General features: G+C 43.6%; 2 protein-coding genes across 5 annotated transcripts in view; one reads left to right on the top strand and one right to left on the bottom strand.

The window, feature by feature from the left end:
* Positions 1-587: 587 nt before the first annotated feature.
* Positions 588-12,250, bottom strand: ATP6V1E1 (ATPase H+ transporting V1 subunit E1). Its single transcript, NM_001245445.1, is given in 9 exon segments — positions 588-1,200; positions 1,791-1,878; positions 2,726-2,820; positions 3,201-3,269; positions 4,572-4,661; positions 6,424-6,490; positions 6,972-7,081; positions 7,982-8,047; positions 12,103-12,250. Coding segments are annotated over 9 exon segments (681 nt in total). The 5' UTR covers positions 12,136-12,250; the 3' UTR covers positions 588-1,137.
* A 1,102-nt stretch (positions 12,251-13,352) lies between these two features.
* BCL2L13 (BCL2 like 13) overlaps positions 13,353-20,497 on the top strand; it is a 37,746-nt gene continuing 30,601 nt past the window's right edge. Inside the window, exons 1-2 of one of the 4 annotated variants that reach the window (XM_030263621.4) lie at positions 13,353-13,567; positions 18,370-18,548. In XM_030263621.4, the coding sequence (XP_030119481.4) occupies positions 18,425-18,548 (124 nt within the window). In that variant the 5' untranslated portion in view covers positions 13,353-13,567; positions 18,370-18,424. Of the gene's footprint in view, positions 13,568-14,039; positions 14,140-18,369; positions 18,549-20,497 lie in introns of those variants that run through there. The other 3 variants (XM_030263618.4, XM_072923836.1, XM_072923837.1) reach the window with 3 other exon arrangements.

Here is a 20,497-nt window from a genome sequence, read left to right as displayed (position 1 = left end):
TTTACATGAGGGCACACACATTAGAGCCTCAGGTTAAAAACACTGCATAAAACCAGCGTTGTTACAGCTTGGCAAATGCCCTTCATGGCACAATGTAAAATTCCTACTGCTCCTGATTCACCGCAATACTTAGATATGATGATTTCAAAACATATTTAAGTTGTAATTCATCAGCTTCTATTTTACATGAAAGAAATCTCAGAACTGAGCATTAGGAAGAGTCAGGGTACAGTCTGGATCTCCTGCACAGAAGTAACAAACTTGTAACGGGGAAATGGATTGTGTTTGTTTTATCTAAGTAGCACAGTTGTATACTGTAGTTTTCTCCTGTGACAGAAGATAGAGGGAGCAGAACTACTGACCCATTTTTCAGGGAGAATGATGCTTCAGAATGCTGGAGTCCTGTTCAAAAGCCTTGCCTGCAATCCAACGTTATTCCTGCAAATAGCTTGACACTACTCCTTGCACTCGAATTCCAGCTCCACAGAACAGCTCATACACACAGCTCAGGTAGGAAGTCCTTGCACAAACAATCCTACTTTTCAAAGGTTGCTGCCAGTGCCCCAGAGAGAAGTGACAAGGAACTCCACACACACACGCATTTTTATTTTAATAAATAGAGTTTTACAGGCTCAGGCTTTTTTTTTTTTTTTAATCACATATACAGAACAGGAAATGCCTGACCAAGTAACATGAACTGAACTACTAACCTTGGGAAGGAATACATGCTCTCTAGAACACTGAAGACCATAACAGAAAGGGGATTTGACATCAGCAGCATAGTAATTTACTTCACAGATCAGATAACTTGAGAGACATGGCCAAAGCAAAGAGAGTGACCCTAAATGCACCACTTGTCTTTATAGAGTCACAACAGTGTAAGGAAAGCCAAGAGCCCAAGTGCCTCCATTTTCTAGTGCCACTTCTGGATGAATATGTATGTCTTCACATCCTTTGAGCAATGCATTCTAACCACAAGTAGAGAGGCTAAGCACAGCAGGTATGCAAAATTATTCGATTGAAGAACAGATACTGGATGACACAGTAATGTTAAATTTCAAGATTTTAAATTAGCAGATGCTTTTGCATCCCCTTCAGTATGGCAGTGGAACAGATTCCACCTTCTCTCATAGAGGTTTAGTCCAAAAACTTCCTGTTGGCATTAGCACCAAAGAGAGCCACTCTGATTTCTGGCATCATCTGTAGAGAAAGAACACATCAGTTATGTGAAATGGGCAATAAAACTGCTGTAGGTTCTTCCTGCAGGCACTGTGGGATAGTTAGGCTGGCTTCAAAATTAACAAGTCAGTTCATCAGAGCTTTCTGAAGTCTTTCTCTAATCACACATTGCCTGCTAGTCTATAGACTGAAAGCACTGCCTGTACTGCAGCATAAGAAAGAGATGCCAGAGCTAGGGTTTTTTGCACTTGGGTGTAATAGGTCTCAGCCAAAGTTTGTACTCAAGCTAGCTTCAGAAATTCAAGTTAGCCTCAGCATTTCAGCATCTTGATTGCAGTGCACTCATAACCACGGCTTTCAGTATCATTATTTATAGAGTTTAACGCTTAAGCTTAATTCAAAAGAAATCCTGGTGAAAGCCATGTTTTTTTCGCTGCACAAACAACAGGTAATTTGCTTCTTTCCATTCAAAAATAACTTCCTACTTGTCATTCCAAATGAAATGTGATGCCATGCACTATTGTGACACTTTGGAAACACCAGGATTTCATTACAAGAACAAACTAGTAAATTCTTGTATTTTATTTACCTTGGTTGTTGGAGAAACTCACCTGCTGGGCTACAAGGTCCAGGCGACTTTCCAGGGTATTGGAAACCTTAATTTTACCATCACTGTTGTAGATTTCAACACCTCCAGCACTAAAGATGGACAATAAAAAAAGAAATAATTCAGTAAAATCCACGGGTCAGGGTCAGAATGTGGCAAACATATCTCAAATCAACATTTATAGACAAGTCAGATACATGGCTAACATTTCTCTTTTTTAAAAAAACAACCTTTTGATCATGTCTTAATAGGAATCAGCACAAAGAGATCCAGTGAAGCAGCAGCACAAAGCATCTTTGGAGTTATCAGAGACCACAACTACGTGCAAAGACCCTCATTAGCATGTTTTAAATGAAAGTTGAGCTACGCAATTGGTCCCTTCAGAACAGCTTCTAACTCTGCTTTCTTAAGAGAGCTGTCACATTTTGGAGAGTGAGGAAAAGAGCTAGAAGTACTGTTTGTTGGCCCATACATAAAGATGGCAGAATATACAGCTTTGTCTGTGGTACCTCTATGATACCATATGGAAACAGAGCCTTGCAGACAGAACAGACACAAGCCCCATCAAGTGATTATCATGCAGCACTTTATGACTCAGTTTGCTTCATCTTGAGACAGAAAGCATGGCCACATCCATATTCTCTCTCCTTAAAAGACCAGTGGTTCAGTTCCTATGCACAGTTATTCCCTGCTCCAGTACTGTGAGTCAGGCTGGAGATTGCACAAAACTTTTCCTCACATTTTTGGTGGAGACAGTGCTTGTCTGGAGAAAACTGCAGCATCTTTGTCTGATAAACTCAAAGATGTGCCAGTTTCACAAAAACAGCAGCAGCCACTTTGAGGACATTCCATACTTAATTTTCTGACACTAATGTGAACTGTGGCTTGAAAAGTTGCATTAAGTTAGTGCCCTGTACAAAACAATCCCATTTTCCTTACATATCTTCTGGCAGGAAGTTGTCTTGGTCAATATGAACATCCACATCCCTTTTTATGGCATTTTTGTAGATGGGAATGCTCTTCTGTACAGCAGTCTAGGACACAAGATAAACCTCAGTTAGCACTGACAAATGCTACTGCAACACCCAGGTTTGATCATTCAATCACTTGTACTAAAAATTGAAGGGATTGAGGCCTTTTTTTTTTTTTTTTTTAAATTAAGCAAATGCATTCAGTTTGGCTCTTCAGCCAAACCCAGTTATTATTCTTAATACTGTAGCCATGTCTAAAGTTTCCAAGGTAACATCCAAGCAGGGAAAGGACCCCCAACTTTGGAAGCACATTGTGGCTGCAACAGAAGTACAACAAGCTTGTTTCCATATCACACAGAGAGGGGGATCTAAGCAGCAAATACATGCAGTCAGGTCCCAGCCTCTGTGACCAGGGCAGAGTCAAAATATCCCAGGTGTCTTACCTTAACCATGGGGAGATCCTGCTTCCTGCACCGAACAACTAATCTGGGCTCAAGCAGCTGGTAGAATCCCTGCAAGAAATAACCATTTCAGTTTCAGGAAGTCCATGTGTTCTTTGCAACAATTACTTAATCCCAAGAAAGGAAAGAAGCTGATCAATTTGAAACTCAAGTCCCAGCATTATCAGCCTCATTTATTCAGATCTTTGCTCACAAGTTCACCTCCTCGTGCAGACATTCTGAGAGGACAGCACCAATGTTTGGGGAAGAGCCCAAATATGGATGATGTTTTTGGAACTCAAGTGCAACTAAACATATGGAATCTCAGGACTGCGTTGGTCAGTTGCACATAAGAATCCCTACACACATAAGGATCACTGTTGTCTAAGTAGACAGAGCATGCAACCAAGGCCTTGAAGACATGCAGCAGTCTCAGATGCCTGCTCTAATAACTCCTGCCTTGCAGTTCCTGTGGTAACACCTGAGGCTAGAACAGAATAAAATACGTTTAGCTCCAGTTTGAAGGGACCTACAGTGATCATCTGGTCCAGCTGTGAGCACAGATCCCTCACTGGATCTAACATACCAAGCCAAGAGAAGTGTGGCCAATTTGTAAGAACAAAAAAGGTTTTTTTTTTGATGTACAGCAACACCAGACCTGAGTGTGAGAAAGAAACAACACCCAGTTGGAGGCACAAGCTGGTAGGAGACACTACTGAGAAAACTCTGCCATCCAAGTGTGACAGGAGAGCTTGTGGATGGCTCCTGGGAGTTCACAGCAACAGGATCAGTCTGTGCCAGAAAGAGGCACCAGAGCTCACAGGACTGACCTGGCCAACGCTTACTGGACTTTCAGATGCTCATTTCTGGGGTTTGAGGATGTTCTTCTAGGCAAACAAAGCTCTGGTTTCTGCTTTCTGTGCCTGCTTCTGTCACAGGCTCATTCCATACTACAGTAAATTTGTCAAAGCTCATTAAGTTTCAAATGCTGAAAAGGTTTTTGAAGTGGATGAGCATCGACTGACTTGTGGGCTTGGAGAAACAGCCTCTGACAAAGCAGCATTTGATCCAACTCATCACTACAGGAGCTCAATGTGTGCACCCTAAAATGTGTGTGTGAACCCCTGCAATTATTCTTACAGTGGATCTGCTGCTGGTACCCCAGGTTCTACACATCAATATAAGCAGCCACCTTGTCTGCTCAGAATCCAAGACTCAAAGAGATTGAAGTAATGTTTAAAGCTCAAGGATCACTCAGATCAGCATTTGATCCAGACTCCAGTACAACTGTAACTTTCAGAGGGTTATTTCTGGCAAAAGAAACCTAGGGGACTAGGGCAGCAATGATCCATTTTATACAATTTAAGTATTTACCTGTAGAACTAGTCCATCCAGCAGTGTCTGGTACCTGGCAGCATCCTTCACCACCTTGGCAAGTCTCTGCTTGGCCTCATTCAGCAAATCCTACATTCAGAAGAAATCAGATCAGCAGAGCCCATCTGTTTGGCATTTGGTTTCATGCCTACCGACTTTCTGTACTTCTATTATAGCTCTCACACCCTGCCAACACGTAAATGTACACTCCAGCTGGTGTTCATCCAAGCTAGACCTCCATCTCTGTGCATGGCACACTATCCCTGCCCAACACTTCCCTTCTTCCTGCCCTGGGCTGACCTCATTAGAACCTGACAATAATTCCTTTTGTGTAAAAAAGGGAGAGCTCAGGAGTAAAAGAATGGTACTTAAAATGTTAATTTAGATAAACTAAATATGTAGTAAATAATTGCTTAATGTAAAATAATACAGTTGTCCAAATAAATGTTTGCAGCTTTATGGTTGAGCAAAGAAATCTGATCTACTTTTCCATCAAATAATATTCAGGTTAGGTATTCTTTAATTGTAAGTAAATGCAAATCAAAATTTAAAAGAGAGCTTATTTTTAATTTGAAGTAGTTCTCTTGATTATCTTTACTCAGCAAATCAGCATTGGATGGGATTGTATTTTTAAGAAATTTTTAAAGAGTCAACTCAAAGCTCCTAAAACTGAACCATCAGAAATGCTTCAGATAAAGAAACTCTCTCCTGTCCTACCTCATGGTGTTTATAAAAAGAGTGCACAGTAACACAATCAGTATGAAGATAGAAAACAATCACAATTTACTGTCATGGTCAAACCTAGTTATTCTGTCCTCCCTAGAGTAACACTGCATTCCTGGAACTGCTCATCTCTCAAGAAAGAAGCCAAAGATCTGATAAGGGAAGGAGTGAGCAGCATGTGACTTTAAATGTCTCAAAATGAGGAAGGCTGCTTAGAATTACTCAGAAGCATGAGGCTGAGTCAGCAGATAAATGAGGAAGAGATTACCCAGCAGAGACTACCACAACAGAGCAATCCACCTTCTTCCGCTCTGGGAATACAATCTAAAGTTTGAAACTCATTTTAAAGAGTCAATAAACCAGTGACTGTCTTCTGCTAACTCTTCTTTTTCATGGTAGCATCAACCTGAATATTTATCCCATCTTTTATTTTCGACTTCCACAGGCCTCTCAAGCTTTTTCAACAGCTCAACAGCCCCATCTAGCAGAACATGGAACACCCAAACTATCTCTGAGGTGTGAGAGCACAGCAAACCTGCTCACTGCTCAGTGAGCAGAATGGGGACACACTGCCCGTGGTGAGAGATAAACACAGGAAACCCCAACAAGCCTGAAGTACCTGCTCTGATGAATGGTTACTCAGCCTCTGTGTCAATACACACAAAGGTCACCAGAACAAGAAGCAAAACTTTTCATGTCCTATGGGCCATTGAAGGACACAAAAAATCCCAGTTAGTGGTGATTTAAGCCTCCTTGCTTGTGCCATGCTGGGTTTTTCACATAAACGTTGCTTCAGGCAAACAGAATTTCAAAGTTCTACCAACCGTGCAGGAGAGAGTTGCTGCTCTTTAAAGAAACAAGCTACTGTGCAAATGACAAATACAACAATGCCTGCAATGTTCCTGGCAGACCACCGTATTTCCCTAAAATAGCAGGTAATGGAAACAGTGAAAATAAGGAGATAAACAAAGCTGGACTAAATCCTCAAGGCTTTTTCAGAGCAGCTTGGAAAGCCATTTTTTTGTATGTTGAAGTAAATATCACTCAATCAAAAATCGTATTTTCTTTAAAGAACGGTTCCATTTCCTAACATATGGCAGAAACAAGAGACTGTGTCAGAGATACTCACTGCAATAAGGTCATCCCTTGCCTTGAGGACCTTCAGCCTTGCTTGATTCATCAGGTTGGACATCTGACTGCAAGTTGCACGATAAAGTTGAATCAATCCATCAGCCTTTGACAGAAGAACTGTAACGTTTGACTGCACGCTTTGCATTTAAAGGTAACGATTCTACAACACTTAAAAACAAGGTCTGTTCACCTGTCTGAATCTGTTTCTGGACTTGCACAAAAGATTAAACTGCAGAACCCCTTTCTTGGTGAAGACCCAGCCAAACTAAACCCGACATGATCATGTGTCCCAGGGTAACAGACCAGGGTAAAGTTCTAGATGTTAACTACACAAAGAAATGTGAAGGATTCTTTCATCATACTGTTATACCATTGTAGATCAGCTTTGATAATTTCTCCCCAGAAAAAGACAGAAACTCTTAATTAGAACTAAATATGTTGTCTATAGTCTGAGTGTTTGCAAGGGCAGCAGAATTTTTTGTATAAAATTAACAATGAAATGCAAGCTCAGGCTCCGAAGTCAGCTGTCTAGCCCAAGCAACTTACATTTTCTTTTGCTGTTCAATTTGCTTCTCCTTCTTTTCATAATACTCCATGATTTTCAGCCTCTGTGTCTGAACAAGGCGACCCTTCTCAATGTTGAATTCTTCTTCTGCCTACAGTAAAAATTAAACAACTGAAGTGGAAATTGATTCCTTGGGCTGAAAAAAACAGAACCAAAATGTAACAGAGCACATTCACAGACAGGATAGGATGATACAATTTATGGGTCCATATAAAAACCCTTCACCTGTTTAGTAATTCTTACACAAGGAGGGTGACAGTGCAGCTCTTAATTTTTTTTTTTTTTTTTGTAAAGCCTCACCAGACAGAATGTAAAAACACATGGATAATTCTACTTATATCTGAGAATCCAATCTCAACTCCTAAATTTTGTTTGCAGATCTTTAGGAATCCATGCTTTAGTACTGATTAAATATTTGTGTAAGCCTAAATGTTTAAGGGAGATCAAATGTTATCAGCAACACATATGCTGAGTCCAATACCAACAAGGCATTTCACTAGTAGTATAATGCAGATTGTTGGGGCTGAAAGGCACCACTAATCATTCTTCAGTAAACATGTATACTTTATCACCAAGTTAATATTAAACCCAGTCTCTTGTGGCTCAACCTAAGTGAAGCATTCTGCAAGTAATTCAACTCCTGCCTTAAATACTAATTTAGTGGAGGAAGGTGTTCTACTCAATCCAATTGAGTTATGTTACCTCTCAGCTCTCCTGATGGCTTAAAAAAAGGGGTGAACTTTGATATGAATACATTTATACTCAAGAACCACCAAAACATTGACCAAAACCAGCTCTGAGTCATTTTCATTTGTCAAAAGCTAAGAAATGCTACCTTTATTTGGTACAACAATTTTTGCTATATAGTAACTAAACAGAAATCAGCTGTAGCTTATAAAAATTTCTAGTTCTCTCTGACTGCAACTTTCAAAGCAAGATATGGGATGCAGTTTTCCTTTTGCACTTACTGACAGTGAACTTCCATTTTTACCTTTGCATCTATTTCCTCAGCCTTTTCATTGGCTTCCTGCTCGATGAAAGCCATCATGTGCTTGATCTGTAACAAGAGAGAGGACAGAAAACGTTTTCTGTAGGAAAGGACATTGACCAGAGGAAGTAGGTGTGTATATATATATCTCTACTCATCTGTAGATCTTCCAGACCCATTTACTCTTTCATATGATATTGTTTTGCAAGGAAATTTAATTGAGCAAACACACTGAAGAGTCAGTTCATCTTGACATATATTACAAGAAAACTTATTTCCCCTGTAATTCTATATAATGCTGTTTCACTAGCCGCCACTAGAAGAATGCACTTCAGGTATGCAACTGTAAAAAAGCTCCAAACACACCAACCAACACCGAAGTAAATTTGTATAAATGTGAGGCTGGGTATTTTTGTTCTTCATTAATGAGCCCAACTTTTTCACCCCTGGGACTATTAAACAAAACTCCCAGACTTCAAAAATCCTCACACAGCAAAATGAGTCTGTTTGTTATGACATTTACATGAAACAAAGATTAACACAGATGGCATCTGAATGAACCTGGGCCTTCCATAGGTGAACAACAGTGAAGCAAGGCAAAGTGCTACTGACCACTCTGGTCAGATCTGTACAGCCAGAAGTTCCTTTGAACGCCAGAGACACTTCTCTTGGGAAACTGTAATAAATTCTGCAAAGACCTATAAGGTCAGTTTGGAGGGGCTGGGGAAGGAGACGGCAGCAGAATATTCTGTGACCCAGACCACATCAAGAATGTCACAATGCTGCTTCAGAGCCCCACAGGAACCAATAAGTTCTACTTGAAAAACATTTCTGAAGCCACCTCAAAGCACTACAAAGCCCATGTTCGGCAGCTTTGAGGCCAGGAAAGCAATCAGACCAAGTTCTGCTCATCCATCACATGCCTTTCTGTGACCAGATCTCAGTTCAGGTTCCCATTTGGGGCAGACTGGAAGGATTCATTCCCAACCAAACTGCAACTGGGATGGGGTACAGACACTTCCGTGGCCAGATGGAGCAGACTAGAAAAACCTTTGACTTTTTGCTTGCACTTAGTGATGAGATACATTTTGCAGAAAATCCAGTCTGAATAAACTCACACAAATGACTCAATTTTTATAGACTCTTGTGTAAAAATTAAATGTTTTAAAGAGATTAGAAAGGTGCCAAGGTGAAAATTGAGCCAATGTGCAGAACAGCACTAAGCCCAAAGAGATGAAAAAACAGAAGCGAAAAGACAAGTGGAAGATTTTAAACATGTGTTAACACAGTGGAAGAAGTGAACAGTAACATCTACATCCTCAAAATAAAATCTTTTAATTTTCTTCTATTTAATGCCTGCATAGACTCTCAAGTGCTTGTCTACCTACAGCATCAGCTTCCTACTCTGCATTTCAGACAGGCATTTAAAATAAGGATATTTTTTTGCTGAATAGCCTATTGTTGAAGAAAACTGAAAACTCAGCAGCAGCAGCCTTTATGTTACTGAGTCGCTTCCTCCAATGTAGTCTGGTTTCTGAATTTTGGAAAAGCACTTTTAACAGTTCTGGTTGTTTGGGAAACATCCTCTGTGTAAAGAAAAGGAATGAGATGGAAGGAAGCGAATATGGAATCCACTTCTCCTAGACTGATAAGACTGAACTGTGCTACTTCCTTCAAAAGCTGCTGTACTGAAATCCCCTTTTGCTTTTTATAGAAATGAAGAGAGATCCAAAGCAAGATTTTCACATCTATAAATAGGATTAGTTTTAATAATGGTGACAAAAATGTATTTTGAAACAAGAGACTTATTTTAAAGCAGTATTTCCTTTAGAAAGGAAGAAGGAGTTTTCCTGTCAGGAGCAGTGTGATTAGCCTTTCCAAGGGAAGTTCTAGATGGGCTTTAGAAGTGACCAGATGGAACAATATATTAAATACCTTTATATATTTAACAATATATTAAATACCGACAACAAAGCAAGTGTGTCAGTGGAAAGAAGTCTCAATCAGAGATGACTTTCAGAGTGACAACCATTAGAAGTGCAGGGGCAAGGAGTTAAGAGGACCAGCTGGCAAGTTCATGCCAGAGCCAACCACATGCAGGACTGGCAGCCATCAGCACTGTCCAGTTAAGAGGATGATCCTGGGCCCAGGAGTGTAAAGCACTGACAGGAATGCTGCAGATGTGACATGCTATCAGTATTACATGTTTAATACATCACCAGAGCCTGAACTGACCTCTGAAGTTCAGGTCCATTCTGGCTGACCAAGAACACCTTAATGTCAGTTTTATTTTTATTATCTTCATGGAAGAAGCACGGAAAAACCCCCGAGCTTTGCAGATAAAAGGAATATAATGTAACATTACAATTCTCCTTCTGGAGAAAGGTAACCCACCAATTTTACTTTCATTGTGATGCCTCCTTGCCAAGAGACTATGTTTACTGAATGAGAAAGTGAGACACAAGTACTTGTGATGCAGAGGACAAAGGGAACTTGCCTGATCTGCTCATCACCTGCAAGAAACTACCCAGTGCAGTGCTGACTGGATCCCCACGGCCTTTAACACCACACACCATCTCCAACCCAGCTGAAAGCAGTTTTTTATGCTGAGGGCAGTGTTTACTGTCAACAGGGACAGGGTGTCCTGCCTCTGGAGGAGTGTCCACAGCCAGACTTCAGGGCTGGAAGTTTCCACTGCGAGCCACCCCCAGGCTGCACCACTCTGCTTAGGACGTAGACCTGAAAAGGGCATGCTGAGCAGGAATGCTGAGCAGGACACACAAATGTTAAAGTACAGCTAACTGCTGTTTAGCTGTAACACAGCTACAAGCAAAAATGAGGTGGGAAATCCTTAGGGAACCATAGAATCATTAAGGTTGGAAAAGAACTTTGGGATCACCCAGTCCTAACATCAATGTAGCACTACCACTGTAATCTCTAAACCAGAAAACCACTTCAGATTCAGGACTGAAGAACTGAAGAACTATAGAACTCCGGGGACGCTGATTCCACTGCCTCCCTGGGCAACTGTCGGAATCTGTGGTATTGGTGATTCCCAGATTGTAGAAAGTCTCTGTCTTTCTGCCCCGTTGCCAAAGCAGAAGCCATAATTCATCTGTGCTGTTTTCAAGGTTGTTTATTTTTGCTTATCTCTAACATGTTCTGCTGCCCTGCCACAGGTCTGTCCTGCAGGGCAGCGTGTGGGGCTCTGACCCTCAGTGGGATGGTACAAACATTAAATACCAGAAACTACCTGTGCTATATTTACAATAACGTGCCAATATCTATAATCTACATTGAACAGTGTGTCCCCAGCCTAAACCAATAAAAAAATGCCAACACTACAGTGAAACATGGAGGGCATGAAGAAGGAGGAAAAGGACAAGACACACCCAATTCCTCCATCTTGTCCCCTCTGAACCCCTAATCTAGAAATCTAAAATTTTACTTTTGCACCCGTGTCACACTTAATTATTATTCTTATCAAACACTCAAAGCTTGTAATTCATCCTGTAAGATTGAAAACTCTTTTCCATGGACAGAGATCACAGACAGTGTCTCTCGGGGCTCTGTACAGGGGGGTTCCTGAGCCCCTGCCAGGGTCCCAGACCTGCCAGGGCAGCCAGAGGGAAGCCCTGGATTCCCACAGGCAACCTATTCCAACGCCTGACCACCCTGACAGTGAAGTATTTTTTCCTAATACCTGATGTGAATCTCCCGTCTCAGCTTAAAGCCACTTTCTCTCTGGTTCTCCCACTGCAGGCATGGAAGAAGAGACCAGCCCTCACCTCTAAGCATGTAAAAACACAGCACTCATCTAAGCTCTGTATTTACCCGCGTCGGGGTGCAATTAAACCCTTCAGGTAGCACACAGCCTGCTGGGGAACCCTCTCCTTACAATCTGGCGTCACCACAACGCCCCAAGGAAGTTCCCATCCACCCCGGCAGGGGAAAAATCCCTCTGTCTGAAGATTCCTCTATCCGAGCCAGGCTCCTTCCCTTCCAGCGATCCTTTCCCAGAGCGGCAGAGCCGGGCCGAGCGCTGCCCTGAGGCGTCCGGCGCACCCGGCCCCGCTCCTCACAGCCCTCCGGGGCTCCGCTCGGGCCGGGGCTCGCGGCCATACCTGCTTCTGCACGTCGGCATCGCTGAGCGCCATGGTGTCGGTGGTGTGGGTGGTGTGGGTGTCGGTGGCAGCGGTGTGGGTGTCAGCCTCAGGCCCAGCAGACACTCCCGGTACCGTCAGCGGCCGCCAGCGGAATCAGATCCGGTTCGGGTCACGGCCGGGGCGGGGGCGCCGCACGCCCCGCCCACCGCGCCTCGGGACCAATAGGAAGGCGCGGAATGAGTGACGTCACACGGCCATGTGTGGTGGAGCGGGTCTGACGTCACCGTCGCTGTCACCGTCGCTGTCACCGTCACTGTCACTGTCAGTGTCACCGTCACCGTTCGCAGGGAGTTAAACCTGCCGCGGACAGCGCTGAAACGCGGGGACGATCTGCCCTGCCAGCCCCTGAATCAGCTTTGTGTTGGCAGTGCCCCGCTCCCCACGGCAGGAAGGAGAAGGATGCAGGGAACAGCTGGAGAAGGGGAAGGGAAGCAGGGGTTCTGTTACTGCTGCCATTCTTTTCGTTATGGCAAAATCCAAACCAACTTCATCATCTGGAATAGTATTGGTTTGTTCTAATCGGCTTCCACTTCCACTCTGTAGGAGCATTTGGTGGAAAAGGCAGAACCATTCCTTTACAAATCGGCATCAAATGTGGTATTCGTGACATCCATGCTTCTTCCTGATTTACTTCCATTTCCTTAATTTTTTCTGCGCCTTTTCTTTTTTTTTTTTCCCTGTGTGGACAAGCTTATTATAAAACTCCGTGTGTAACTTTGCTGCCTTTGCAAATCGCCTTTACAATGCTGAAAATCAGCTCGTCCTTTGGGTCTGGAGGACGCTTTACTATTACTTCAGGCACCATCTACATAATATTGAAACCAAGTTTTAACAAAGAAAAAATAAGAAATAATAGCAAATTATGTCTATTATTATAAGATAAAAATTGCTAAATAAAACAACAGAGTTGGAATATATCCAGACTGTTTCTTTTCCGCGCGCCCCCTGCCTTGCCCAGAGGGCGTTCGCTTTGGGACTCTGACCACCTAACCCACAGTGACCTGGAGGTCAGGCCCGCGGGAGCTGAGCTGCCAAGGGCTCCTTTTCCCCCGAATCCATGAGGAGAACCGGAGAGGGCGGCACAAACGCCTCCCGGTCCCGCTCTTTCCCGGCGGCCGCGGCTCCCTGAGAGCCGCCATCGCTCCCGCCCGTCCCCGCCCCGTCACGTGACGCACGGCGGAGCCCCGCCCCCGGCGCGAGCCGTGACGCGCGGCACGCGCCGCGCCGCGCCCCGCGCGCTCCTGCGCCCGCCCCCCTCCATCATGGCGGCGGCGGCGGCGGCGAATTAGGGCAGAGCCCGCGCACCAGGCGCGCGCCCGCCCGCCTGCCCCCCCCCCCTTTCCCCCCCTCACCGCCCCCGGCGGGAACGACCCGGGAGCTGCGGCCGCTCCATCTCCGGTTCCTCCCCGCTGCGCGCCCGCAGGTGAGGAAACGGGCGTGGGAGCGGGCGGGCCGGTTGGTTTGTTTTGTTTATTTATTTATTTCCCTTTCTGTCTGTGTTTGCTTGTTCATTTAAGGGTGGTTGGGGTGGGGAGTGAGGACCGGCGGCGCCGCGCGCTCCCGTCCCCCCCCCGTTTATTGGTTGGGGGGGGCAGGCGGGCGCGCGCGTTTCGGCGGGGGCGCGGCGGGGGCAGGCGCGCCCCCTGGCGGCCGGTGGCGCTGCCGCCCCGGCGCGGCAGAAGGACGCGCGGACCCCGCTGCGCCCGGGACAGCCCCGGGACAGACCCGGGACAGCCCCGGGACAGCCCCGGGACAGCCCCGGGACAGCCCCGGACCCGGCGGGCAGCGGGGCCGAGGGGGCCGTGCCGGGCTCCCGGCGGCTCCCCCGCTGCAGCGGCGAGTCCCGCGCGGCCCCGGCGGTGACTCATGGCGGGTATAAATATCTCATTCATCGCCGTAGTAACTGAGGGCTTCACGCCGCGCTCCCGCCGGCGCCGCTGAAACTTGGAACTGCTTCGTTTCGGCTTCTCAAACCCAAGACAACTGAGACAGAAGGTGAATGAAAGCTCGTTAATGAAAGCGGTGTTTGTCAAAATTTAATGTTGTGGCAAGGTGGTTTGAAGCTGCGAAAGATTGAGGGCCTGTGTAGTAGATAACGCATGCAGCTTTTGTTTTTCTTCCTAGAAGAGAAATCACCCCGTTTGCCTAGAATGCTCACTTAATTGCATTTCTGTCAAAGGTCAGCTACAGCCACTGTCCAGATGAATTAATTAATGTTTTCCAGTATTTCTATCCGTTAAGTGCCGCCAGAGGATGAGTAGTGGCTGCAGTATTGATTCATTTTCAGTAGGAACTGACATGTTTGAACTGATCAGTTTTCAGTTTATGATAAACAATCTCTTAGCATACCCTCATACACAGTTGGAAAAGTACTCCGGAGAATTTATCTCCCAAGTTGATCACAGCTGGATGCTTTGGATAGTCCTGCCTGTTATGAGAAATGTTTTCAGAGACAAAGTGCTGCAAGGTTTAACTAGTCCACACATGCAAGTCTCACCCAAAATCCCCACACAAGTCTTCTGGTACAGCTGCTGAGTGTGTGAATATTTTCCATCGTTTTGATACGGGGTGTGGCTCTGTAGACCTGCAACTCCTTGAAATTCGGTAGGTTTGGTAAAGGGCACCGTGCAAACCCGAGGCTGTAGATGCAGCTGAGCTGGGAGTGGCTGCCTGTTGCAGAGATTGATGTCAGGAAGACGACTCAAACCGTGAGCATATCCATATCAGGTGGCCCTAAAAACGATCTGAGCTGCAGTGCTGCCGTGGTGTTGCCCCTGTGCCCACCCATGCTCTCTGGCTGAGGCCGTGTGTGCGTTGCAATAATTCAGCAGCAGCAATAATTCTGCCACAAAGGCTTGCACAGTGACTGGGTTTGTAGCTGGTGAGTGAGGCCTGGGCTCTAGGTGGGGAATGCATCCAGCTCTGGAAAGACTCTCTTTTGGAGTGGAAGCTGAGGGCTGTGCTGCTGCTGTTTGGAAAAAGCCCTGGCAGCGCTGCTGTTTCTGAAATCCATAGGTGACAGTGATCGCCTACGGTTTTGTTGATTAAAAACCAGCTGAACTGCTCTGGGCAGTAGAGCAGTGATGTTGCATTTTGGGGCTTGAATGACGCACAGTAAACACCTCTTGATGCACAGTAGGGTTTCACAGATAGGGACTGAAACACAGCTGGCCTCATCGCTGGGGATTATATTCGCTGTATTCATTGGTAGGCTTGTGCTGCCCATTATCCAATTTATAACTCCGCCGTGGATTAGGACGTGACAGATGGGGAAATGTCAGTCCTGCTGCAACTCCTGCTCTCGGGTCGCTTGAGCAGCTCAAGCCCACATGAAACAAGTGACAGCAGGGCCGGAGGAGTGACAAGCTAAGTAAGCTTCAACAGGTATAGCCTTCTATCCCCCAAAGGTGCAGGAAGTGGGAAAGGCTTTTTTTTTTTTGTAGGGAGGAGTTGGTAATAATGTTGATCTCTGTAGTTTTTTAAGGACAGTATTCCTTCAGAGAACCTGTTAAACCAGAAGCAGCCCTCTTGCCCTGGCTTCGAGACTTGGGGATTCTGTGTAATGACTTGTTTCCTCTGCTCCACTGCATCGCCTGTACAAGTTTATCGTCTTAAACACTTTCTGGACTCTCTTCCATTCAGCTCTTTTTCCTCTATCTGGTCTCTCAAGCTGTGTGTCCTTTTTCAATCCCCCTCATTCCTGAAAAATGGCCTTTTCTGGGATATTTACAGTATCTGAGTCAATATTTCTGTGTTTGTCTTTGTAAACAAAACCGATCATTCGCAATCCTAAATGAGTCATTCAGTTACTGTGCTGTGGGCTTCTCTCAAAGGAATACCAGTGATTCTGAAGTGCACTTCCACTTATGACACTCTTTTATGTGAATTTGAAGATTTGTTCCATTCAAGTTCTTAAGTCTCCTTTCTCATTTCATTATAAAACTGCCTCTCAAAATATATCCACCAAGGTAATTTTTTTCTTAATCATTCTTTCCCCAGGGAAACATTTGCCACTATTTAAATAAGCAGTGGTCTCATTCTCGCTCTCTCTCTGTTTTTTTTATTTCCCCTCCTCCCCTCAGAAGTGCTGAGCTGCAATTTTTGTGAATTAGGCCTCCCTGTTGCACTGTGCTGCTTTGGATATCATGCTTGTTTTGATCAACTTTTTATTTCATTTCCACATTGATTTGAAATTATATTTTAAGGAATAATCTCTATTATATATCCAGACTTGTTCTTTGGTCCACAGCACAGTTTCTGGATTTTTTCAGGAGAGACCAGTTCAGGTTCTGGAAGGGCTCCCATTCACTATGTAGGCATTGCAAGAAGCATTTTGATTTCAGGGCTGTGGATCTCTACTGAACAAACCAGAACTGGAACATGCTGGGGAGCTTTTGCTTTTTGGGGATTGTCACCTTTCACACCTGGTGATGTGAACATGTGATGTGGTGAGTGCATGTGGTCTGAAGAGCACATCTATTGTTAAAGGGTCCTAGAGTCTTCAGAGCAGTTACTTTTTTTTCCAGATCCTCTTGCTCTATGAAAATCTCAATTATGGAAGAGGCTCAAGGACTGTCATAGTATGGCCTTCATCAGAGAGCCATTTTTTGGTTTCAGTACTGAATGAATTTCAGAAACTAGAGTTTCTAAAGAGACTAGTCGGCCAATTTTACACCAGTTTTTTTTCCTTTTGCAGCTTTTACTTTGGTGGTAAATGTTTTTTTGCCAAGCTATCTACTCCCAAAGTAACCATGCCACAGCACAGTTCTGGTTCTGTTTATCCTCAGTAACCAGTGTGCAACTGCAGTTAATCTGAATTCCTTCTCAGGGAGGAGGGATTAGAAGTTAACCCAGTCATCCTGAACAGCTAGACTGGCAAGTGCTTTTCTTTTGCTTTCTCAGTTTATTATTATTATTTTTTAACCTTGAGGCTTCATTTGCAGATTGTTCTTTGGTTTTGGAGCCTGATTCTTTCTTTTAGTCCCAAGGCATTTCTAGTGCAATCCATAGCTCTTGAGAGGGTCCAATTTCTCTTTCTCGTATATAGCATTTTCCTCATTCTAACTGCTTTAAACTTTTAACTTGATAAAAAACCTTCTTCTAAATGTAACTGCAGTCTCACATTACTAAATTATCTGGCTCTTTCAGTGCCTGTTCAGTAGCTGTTCTGCAGCACAAACTTCCTTGTGTGCTTTTCATTTACACATCCATTCTGGTGGCCAAGAATGGGCTACTGCTTGTTTGGGAATTACTCTTTGAAGTCCTGGAGAACTTAACTTGAAGAAACCCCTGGGTAGTATTATTTGATCCATTAAGTTGACAGGGTGTTGGAAGTAGTTATCCAGACTTCGCCAAACAAAAAGAGCTAAAACATGTTAATCTCAAGCATCCTTTTAATCTTTTCCATGTCTTTTTCCCCACTTCCATGTTGTTGTTTGAGATTTTACTTTTTACCATGTTGTTTTCAATTTCTCTCTAGTTTAGTTTTTCCTGCAGGTCTTATTTGGATATTTCAAAAAAGCAACAAAACAATTAGAGTGAAACAGGGAGGAGTTCTTTGGCCAGATGTTGCTGTTAGGTGTGGATTTCTGGTTTATACTTAATAATGTCTGGGTGAGAAATCCAGGACAAACAACCACCTGTTCTTCCAATCCCTGCAATGAATGTGGAATGTAATGTGGAATTTACTCTGTTGACTGTATGTTTTCCGTTGCTGTTGGAACAGTAAAATTAATTTGAGGCAATTTTGGTCACTTTTTCTGCATTACAATTTTTGAGCAGCACAGTAGCAAATCTGAGAAAGCAGAAAAAATACTCAGGGGAGGCTTTGGGAAAGGGAGACTCCTCAGAACCTGTCTTTTCACCATGTGTTGTGGTTAAGGAAATGTTCAGACTGTCAGAACATGAACATTTTGTGTGTGGTTGAGATGGGAGGCGTTGGGAGGATGACACCAGCTGTGGGACTGCTTGTTTTGCTTCCAGGGGAGTGTGACCGTGGCAGGCAGGAGTGAGAAATGCCACTGCTGGCAGCAGGCAGGGAGCTGCACTGAGGCACAGTTTGGGCTTTACTCTGCATGGTTCTTATTAAAATAAAAACGCATATGATATCAGGGCAAAAACCTGGCCATTGCTTCAGGATTGTTACATAATTCCTTGTTATGTGGGTTCACGACCTGTTGCAGCCTTACAAACCAACAAACAAAACCCTTTGCTGTTCCCTGACAGCCTTCCTGGCTCCCCAGAGCGCAGCCGACGTGCCCCACGCAGCACAGCCACCCCGATGGCGTCCGCTACTGCCGTGCCTGTAGGATTTCACTATGAAACCAAATACGTAGTGCTCAGCTACCTGGGCCTTTTAGCACAGGACAAGCCACAGGAGCATCCTCCTCCTCCTCCAGCTCAAGGTAATATTTGCATGTTCATCTCTAGCATTTACATGTGCAGCTGGATTTGCAATTACATCTTGGGGTGTTTCTGCAGGGATGCAGAGTGTGAGCCTGACGTTCGGTGTCATGAATCTCGTGGTTTATTCAGTGAAAAATGAATACATTTCGATTGAAAGATGAGAGATGCTGATGGAAACAAAGCTGTTTGTGTGTAGATTACTGTTTTAATTTGAGCTATGCCAGGGCTCACTGGTGTTTTGGAAGCAAGTAAGTGGTTTTGGTCACTGTCTTGGGGCTAAAGGGGATGGATATTTATTACCTTTGTTAAGCCAGCATGAGAATTTCAGCCCATGCTTGCTATTTTTTTGGGACACAAGTGGAAGTAAGCAGGGGTGAGGTGATGTTTACTGGCATAAACTGAGTGGTGTCTTGAGCAATCTCCTGTGCTAAATAGTTTTGCCCTATTACATTGAGGCTCCTGTTGTTGTCACTCAGTGCTGGTACAGAGATGTGGCCTGTGCTACTTCTGTTTATTTATATATTTATTTATTTATGAGAAGTCAAGGACTGCGGAGTCAGATGTTTCATCCAGGACAGGTTTATGGATAAGAGGTTAAATCAATAAATAGAAGGCAGAATAAAAGAAGTTTGGTAGAGTGCATTTCACATAAACCTAGGAGGTAAAACTGTTCTTTATTTTGTGATGGCAAGCTCTTAAGCAATGTTGTTTGTCACTCAAGCCTGGGTGACTTGTCACTTCTTAATGATGTTTTTGTCACTACTAGTTCTGTGATTCAGAACTTACTCTGATGAAAGGAGACTTAAAAAAACTCCAAACCAGAAAGAGACAGTCTTCAGAATCTTTGTTTTCTTTGAACAATCATTTAAGAATGCATATGCTGTCATTTACTGAACTTACCTGTCATCAAGTGAGAAATTCCTGAAAAGAAAAGACTGCAACAAGGTTATGACAGAACTGCTTTTCAGTTTGGTGTTAATTCACATAGCATATGCTGATTATATTATATATAATTCATTAAATTAATGTTAGTATATGTAATTCATAAAATTAACCTTCATGCATTTAAGGTATGTTTGCTACTTCCACTTTGACTGCACCTGTGGTCCATGAAAGGAGAGGCACCTTAGCTGTTTCATAAAACCCTTTATTGAAAATTTTACTTATTTTAGCAATAATATGTCATTCTAAACATCCCACCCATTTATAACTGGGCTGTAATTGGAATTGTGTTGAGTACATTTAAAGGCTCAATGTGGAAGGGCTTTGTTCTATAAATAGAAGATTTAGAGAAGAAAATGCTAGTCTTAAAGCTTTTAAAAAATTATTTGGCTGTGGTTACCTTTGAAGTATTTGCAAATTGAGGTGAAACCTTTCATTTTCAGAATCAGTTGATTCTCATTACTGGAAGCTCTAAGCTTCTAATCTGAACTACAGAGGTATATTTAAACTTTCTAAAGAGGAAGCTACACATTCTTAAATGAAAATTTTGTAGTGACTTAAGAGGACTTCTCAGATATTAAGATATGTTAGCTTGTGTCACAGCAGTGTGTAGTTGGATTTGCTACTAAAATGCGCTAAAGCAATCATACTTTACAACTTCTAAAGAGGAAATCTTTCTACATTTTCCCCACCTCATTCCCCAAACCAGACAGTGACCACAAAAGCCTCTGGATTAAATAATTTTGCATTACTTTTAATTTGCCAACTTGCTTCTCATTCTGTTTTGTAATGCTTTGAATGGACTTCAGGCTGTATTGAACTAAGCAAATGCTATATCCTTCTGCTTCAGGATTTGTTTCATTCTTTCTTAACTCTCTTTTCCTGGTGGTGGTTTTCTGCCTTCTATGCTTCTGAGAGGTTTCTTTTGTCTGCTAGCTACATTTTAAAAATCCTTTCTCCTACTTTTGCTCACTTTGCTTGTAATTAAGCAGTGTTTGAGCTGCAC

The sequence above is a fragment of the Taeniopygia guttata genome, chromosome 1A, assembly GCF_048771995.1.
Source record: "Taeniopygia guttata chromosome 1A, bTaeGut7.mat, whole genome shotgun sequence".
NCBI classification, from domain to species: Eukaryota; Metazoa; Chordata; class Aves; order Passeriformes; family Estrildidae; genus Taeniopygia; species Taeniopygia guttata.
Note: the sequence above shows the minus strand (reverse complement) of the source record. Positions and strands in the feature narration are given on the sequence as shown.